At 41.0% G+C, this 6,536-nt stretch overlaps 1 protein-coding gene across 1 annotated transcript; it reads left to right on the top strand.

The window, feature by feature from the left end:
• The first annotated feature begins 744 nt into the window (after window positions 1-744).
• Window positions 745-6,456, top strand: LOC115354157 (5'-nucleotidase). The gene is made up of 9 exons (XM_030044376.1): window positions 745-1,110; window positions 1,345-1,567; window positions 1,858-2,046; window positions 2,480-2,677; window positions 3,114-3,268; window positions 3,642-3,750; window positions 4,073-4,222; window positions 4,391-4,591; window positions 5,098-6,456. The coding sequence occupies exons 1-9, from the start codon at window positions 763-765 to the stop codon at window positions 5,253-5,255; spliced, it is 1,731 nt and encodes a 576-aa protein (XP_029900236.1). The 5' UTR covers window positions 745-762; the 3' UTR covers window positions 5,256-6,456.
• The last annotated feature ends 80 nt before the right edge of the window (window positions 6,457-6,536 follow it).

Below are 6,536 nucleotides of genomic sequence, written 5' to 3'. Positions count from 1 at the left end.
ATGGCCTTAAAAGGGGAAACACTGGATGGCGCGGGGAGCAGATCCTCCGACTTCAAAAATGCAGTGTGGCTGGAGGTTTGCCATCACTTGTCCTTTGTTCTGGTAAATTAGTGGACACTATTGTTAAAGAAACCATGGGGCAGTGTGAAACTGTAACAGGGAGAGTCACTAAATTGGGTTTGATATGGTGGAAACATTAGAAAACTTCTGAGGATAAGTGAACGATTCAGCAAGGGTCTTGGCATATGGTCCCCTGGATGGATGCACACTCCCAGTGTCTTTATGACTGTAAATATATTTTGTAAGAGCTTGTTTGATATGCTTGACAGTGCATTGTAAAACTAGTGGTAGGGTGAGTTACTATAGCTGGTTGAGAGATCCTTTTTGAGATGGGTGTTTGATTTTCTTCAGTTTTGAATGATTATCTAAACAATGCTTTTGTTAAAATTTTGCTGGACACGTGCAGCACGGGAGCAATGTCCTCAGCGTAGAGGAGATGGGTTGTGATTTGACTGTTATCTTACACACTCTCTTTGCCTCACAATACAGCCTAAAATCTTTTAGGGTGTATTAGTAGCAAAAGTTTCATTGCTACTTATTTGTGTTCCTGTTCCGCTCACTAAAGCTCTGACACATAATTAATCTACAAAAACGGTGTTTTTCCCCCCCTCGGAAGGGAGTGGCCATCCCGTTAAATTGTATACTTTGGTGAGCTATCGCACTTATCGCTCGCTGTCGTGCGCTTTTACGCACAGCGAAACAATGGACGTCCGCGTGCGCCTGTGCTCACTCCTGACATCACTGTGCAGCTTTTTGCTCTTTTTGAATAACTTTAATCAAGCGTCCACTTTCGAGTTGATCCTGCTTCACACGAATGACAACCACGCACGGATCGAGGAGACCGGCGTCGACTCGGGGAAATGCCCCCAAAGTGGCCCATGTTTCGCCGGGGTGGCCAGGAGGTTCACCAAGATATCCGAGATCCGTGAAAAGGAGCGGAACGTCTTGTTGCTGGATGCTGGAGACCAGTTTCAGGGAACTATCTGGTTCAATTACTACAAAGGCGCCGAAGCTGCCCATTTTATGAACAAACTTGGTTATGATGTTATGGTAAATATTCTTTCTTTTAATGATAGTGATCCTATTAAATGTGGAACTTGACATAGGCGGGTGAAGTTTATTGTATTGCCTGTGATCCGCCTATAAATTATTAAGACGATAAAAATGTAGGCTACTGTACGGCGTGTGCATGAGACACAAAGAGAGAGGGGCCTGGAGGGTAGCAGACCCTCATGTAAGAAAAAAAAAATCATCAGTGTCGAATAATAAAAGTTATGTTTTTAGGCTTTTGGAAACCACGAGTTTGACAATGGAGTGGACGGACTCATCGAGCCCTTCCTTCAGAGGGTGAACTGCACCGTGCTGGGGGCCAACGTCAAGGCCGACCGGACCCTGGCCCCCCGGATCAGCGGCTACTATCAGCCATACACAGGCATTAATGTGGGCTCTGAGAAAGTGGCTGTGGTTGGATACACTACATCGGAGACGCCACTCTTATCTGTGCCGGGTAAATAGGCTGTGTAATCTGAAATCAATTGTTAATCCAATTTATAACCATCCTGCTTGATTGATGACACCTTGTGATTGTGCTGACTAGCATTTAATCCTTATGAGAAAATATATATGTTGGATGCAGGGGAATCGCATGGTGCTGTATTCTTATTCTTACTCTGTGGATAAGCTCAATCCCCATCTTTATTATCAAAAGCCAGTTTCTTCTCATGTTTCAGAGATTGTGAGTATGAGCATTAGAGGAGTTTGTTCATTTAATGCAAGGTGGCGTCTTCTGTGTTTAAGGTCCACACCTCAAGTTTGAGGATGAGGTGAAGGCCCTCCAGGTGCAGGTCGACAAACTGGAAACCCTGGGCTACAATAAGATAATTGCCCTGGGACATGCCGGCTTTGATGTGGACCAAGACATTGCCAAGCGAGTCAGAGGAGTCGACGTTGTCATTGGAGGACACACCAACACGTTCCTCTACACAGGTATGCTCTTCTATTCTATTCTATTCTTTTCTACTCTGGCTGAGATTTTTAACTCACCAGGAAAAATGTTTTTTTTTTTCAGCATTTTTAATGACATCACTTTGAGGTTTTATCTCTGGTTGTAAAGTAAATTAATCAGACTGTTGTCCACTCGGATACAGGATACACATTTTAACCTTGACCTTGAAGGCTAACTGACTGTGAGCTGTGTCAATGATTTATCCGATGCCAGCTATTTATCTGTTGACTGTTATCAGCTACGTTTGTGAAAAGTTTGATGAAGAATTTGACCTTGTCACTCTCAAAGGTGTGATGTGCACTGTCCACAGGCAATGTGTTAAATGCCACAAATGGAAAAAAGAGTGGATGAAGTGACATTATGAAAGCAGTTCAAGACAAGAACAAAGAAATAAAAGCGCCTCTTTCACTGCAGGGACTCCCCCATCCACTGAAGTGCCTGCAGGTCCGTACCCCTTCATGGTGAGATCCAATGATGGCAGGGACGTGCCAGTGGTCCAGGCCTATGCTTTTGGGAAGTATCTTGGATACCTGAAGGTCACCTTTGATGAGGCAGGGAACGTCTTAAAGGCTGATGGAAACCCCATCCTCATGGACAGCAGCATTCCTCAAGGTAGTCTGCTTTAGATTGTATGGAAGTAACAACACACTTCCCCTCATTTGTCTATAGAACAAATCAGATTCATTGAAATATCTAAAGGTCCATGGTGACTGATATTGTGTGGAGTTCAATTATCACATCTGTGGGCAATAACCAAGTATTTTTCTATTCAACTTTTGCTTTATACAGTTGAATTTCTAGATTAAATGACTGTAACAATCTGCAATCTGCTCCACTGGGAAGTAATTATTTCAACATCTACAAAAATAATGTACCACATGAAATGCTGTTTGGTGACAGTTGTGAGTGATGACACAATTAAAAAACAGTTTTACTCATCACATGAAATCATAGAACAACTGGATCGGATCAATTAGATCATTCTGATAGGATCAAAGTAGATGTTTTTTTCCCCTCACAAACCTTATTGTTTCTTGAACTCTGCCAGACCCAGAAGTTCTTGCTGACGTAGAGAAATGGAAGAAAAACTTGGCTCAATACTCCTCCAAGTACGTCGGACAGACTTTAGTCTACCTCAATGGGACGTTTGAGGAATGCCGATTTCGGGAGTGCAACCTTGGAAATCTGATCTGTGATGCTATGGTAAGAATATAAGGCAATTAGAAGTTCATTCATTTTTTAGCTTATAAACTGATTCATTTACATTCAACTAGATTTGGACAATCTAGTAGCTCATGCACTCCATCTGTCAGCACTGGGGGAAAAAAGGCAGAAATACAATAAGTCTGTTGTCTTCACCTCAGATCCTGCCTGTGCATGTTTAGAGAAAAACTGATAACAGCATGAAAAAATTCAATAACACGAATCTCCTATTTCCTTTAAATATTATGTCAAGATAGGCCATTCTGCAGACACAGATTTCTTTTCGGTTTAAGCAACAGTGGCAGCTGATCAGCATCAACTCCAAAATGCAGAATTTCATTGCCATATAACAAATTTTCTTCTACATTATCAGATCAGTCACAATATAAAGTACTCTGACGAGCGGCAGTGGAACCACGTGGGTTTGTGCATGCTGAATAGTGGAGCCATCAGAACATCTATAGACGAGCGCTACAAAAACGGTACATGTTAACTTCCTGTTTTACAGTGGCTCCTGTAGCTTGTATTGTGCTTATTACTTTCAGCAGTAAATACTGCTACTTACTATTTCCGTACTTTATTACATACATACACATATATATATATATATATGTGTGTGTGTGTGTGTGTGTGTGTGTGTGTGTGTGTGTGTGTGTGTGTGTGTGTAAACACAACCTTGAACTCTTCCAACTGCTCTTATTGTGTCTTATGTGCACTTTTTTATTGTTAGCAAGTAATCATTTCAGTCACACACATTCTCTTCAGAAAATGTACTTTTGTACTTGTATGTGTCTCATCTTTCAGGTAACATAAGCATGGAGGAGATCCTCTCAGTTTTACCCTTTGGAGCAACTTTTGATTTGATCCAGCTGAAGGGGTCGACATTGAGAAAGGCTTTCGAACACTCTGTTCGCAGATATGGAAGCAACTCTGGAGAATTTCTTCAAGTCTCAGGTTTGTGTGCACTCCTCTGTTTCAGAAGCCAGGCTCTTGGAGAATCATACTGATTTTAACTCCTCTGGTTTGTGTTTTGTGCGTGTGCTTGCTCACACTGCCCACCGGAGACAGTGAACACTAAGGTAGCTGAACAGAGCATGATCTTTTGTTTTTCTACATCTGCAGGTATCCATGTAGAGTACGACCTCTCCAGGCCAGTGGGCCAGCGTGTGGTGTCCATCACCTTGCTCTGTACTCAGTGTCGTGTGCCCAAATATGAGCCATTAGACCTGGGGAGGATGTACACTGTGGTCATGCCCTCCTACATTATCGCTGGAGGTGATGGCTACACTATGATCAAGGAAGAGAAGCTGAAGCATAACACAGGTGGGTAGCAGCTGTGCAGCGATTGTGTGAGATGATGAAAAGTATTTACTTACCATGAAATGTTCCGTGCATGTCCATAAGGTTCATTTGTTTGAACAACGGCATGGAGGCTACTTCTACACTACATCTGCTACTAATTTTGTTTTTCCACGTGCTAGAAAATGACCTGTGGTTCCACTGCCTAGCGCTATGCAGGCCAAAATCAAGTCAGCTAGCTCACTAAGCAAAGAGAAGGCATCCAGTGAATGTTTCTGATTAAACAACTATTAATCTTAGAATGGCATATCTTTAAGAACTTTGTCAAAAAAAAAAAAGTTGGTTATGTCAGTTAAACTTTGGTGGAGATCATTTATCTAAATCAAGAGTTACACAGGGCTTATGGTGAAAGACTGAGAATAGACACCCATTCAAATGAAAAAAAAAAACTTGACATGGGTTTCTTGTGTAAACAAAGATGTAGAAAAATAGTGAACAAAGTAACTAAGCTGTTTTCTGGCCTCTTTCAGGTGATATGGATATTTCTGTTTTGTCCAAATATATCTCCGAGAGGGAACGTGTGTACCCTGCAGTGGAGGGTCGGATCAAGTTTAGAAACTCGGCGGTGTCTGCGGGCCACGGCCTTGTCTTGTTACTGCTGGCCCTGTGTCTGTCCATAAGCCTCTGATTGATACTGTTTGCTGTGGGGAACTGTGATAAACCAAGCCTACAAAGAGCAAGCATGGCTGCCAGACGACTGCTCCGGGACTCGTCTAACTGCCTTTTCATCTCGCTGCCTTCAAGGGAGACTCGAACATAACATGATGGGAAGTTAAGCCCGAGCTGATATCCGTACAAAACATATTTGATTGCACAGATATTATCGACTAAAAGAAACATTGAGTCATTTTTGTAAATAATTTCTTTTTCTTGAATAGGTATGTATTGTTTATTCTTGTAATGTCGATTGCCCCCTGTTGGCATATTAAAATAAATATAAAAGTCCATGCTAACTAAAAAAAGGAATTGTTCACATACAGGGGTAGGTAATATACTGATTTATATCCATTTTGGATATCATATCACGATATGGCATAAGTGTTGTCTTTCCCTGGTTTTAAGGGCTGCATTACAGTAAAGGGATGCAATTTCTGAATATATTACAGTGTTATATTAGCTAGTAGACTGTTTTAGCTATTAACAAAAGTCTCTTGTGTGGAAACATCTTATGAAAGCACCAATAGTTAAACAGTATTATTACAATGTCAATACTGAGATATTCAGTCAAAAATTATATTGATTTTGTTTGTATTGCTCCGCCCAAATAGTTTTTCTCTTAGATTTGTCAGAGCGATATTTTAGTACATAATAACTAGCTCAAAGATGCAAATCAGTGTCCAGCCTCCACGTGAGGTGCTGATAGAGGGAGTGAGTTGAGGCTCTGAGCTCTCCTTCATTTATACATCTGTGCCTATTCTTTTATCACTGTCATAGTAATTCCCCAGATGATCCCATGTTTAAACTCCACTTTCACATTTTGGTTACAACCACTTTGAAAACTGTCATCCTGCTCAAACTGGGGTCAGGTGCCTCGTGAACAGCTTTCATATGGCCTCACTGCAGTGTGATGAAGTCCAAGTGAGTGAATTTAGCTCCACTCCTTGTGACACAATTATACTTTCTCAGAGGTGAAAATGTGAATGACACTGTGCTGCTGACAATATGTTTTTTTTTTTAATACATAGTATTTTTTTTTTTTATTTAACAACATGAACATGGTCAACCTACTTTTTAAAATAAATAAATATTTTCTTATTCAACCACTTGAGCATGGTCAAGCCACTTTTTTTTTTGATACAAAACAAAATCTGGGGTGTCAACAGCTCCAAAGAAACCTTAAAAAACAGTCATGTTACTGGCAATAATGTAAGTCAGCTCTCAGTTTTTTCTTCCAATCCATATACTTAGT

The sequence above is a fragment of the Myripristis murdjan genome, chromosome 22, assembly GCF_902150065.1.
Source record: "Myripristis murdjan chromosome 22, fMyrMur1.1, whole genome shotgun sequence".
Classification (NCBI taxonomy): Eukaryota; Metazoa; Chordata; class Actinopteri; order Holocentriformes; family Holocentridae; genus Myripristis; species Myripristis murdjan.
Note: the sequence above shows the minus strand (reverse complement) of the source record. Positions and strands in the feature narration are given on the sequence as shown.

Bases quoted from the DNA above. Each gene is read 5' to 3' on its own strand.
- LOC115354157 (XM_030044376.1), top strand. From the start codon at position 763: ATGGACGTCCGCGTGCGCCTGTGCTCACTCCTGACATCACTGTGCAGC. The intron at 4,223-4,390 runs GTTTGTGTGCAC...CTACATCTGCAG, and splicing joins AGAATTTCTTCAAGTCTCAG to GTATCCATGTAGAGTACGAC. The intron at 4,592-5,097 runs GTGGGTAGCAGC...GGCCTCTTTCAG, and splicing joins GAAGCTGAAGCATAACACAG to GTGATATGGATATTTCTGTT.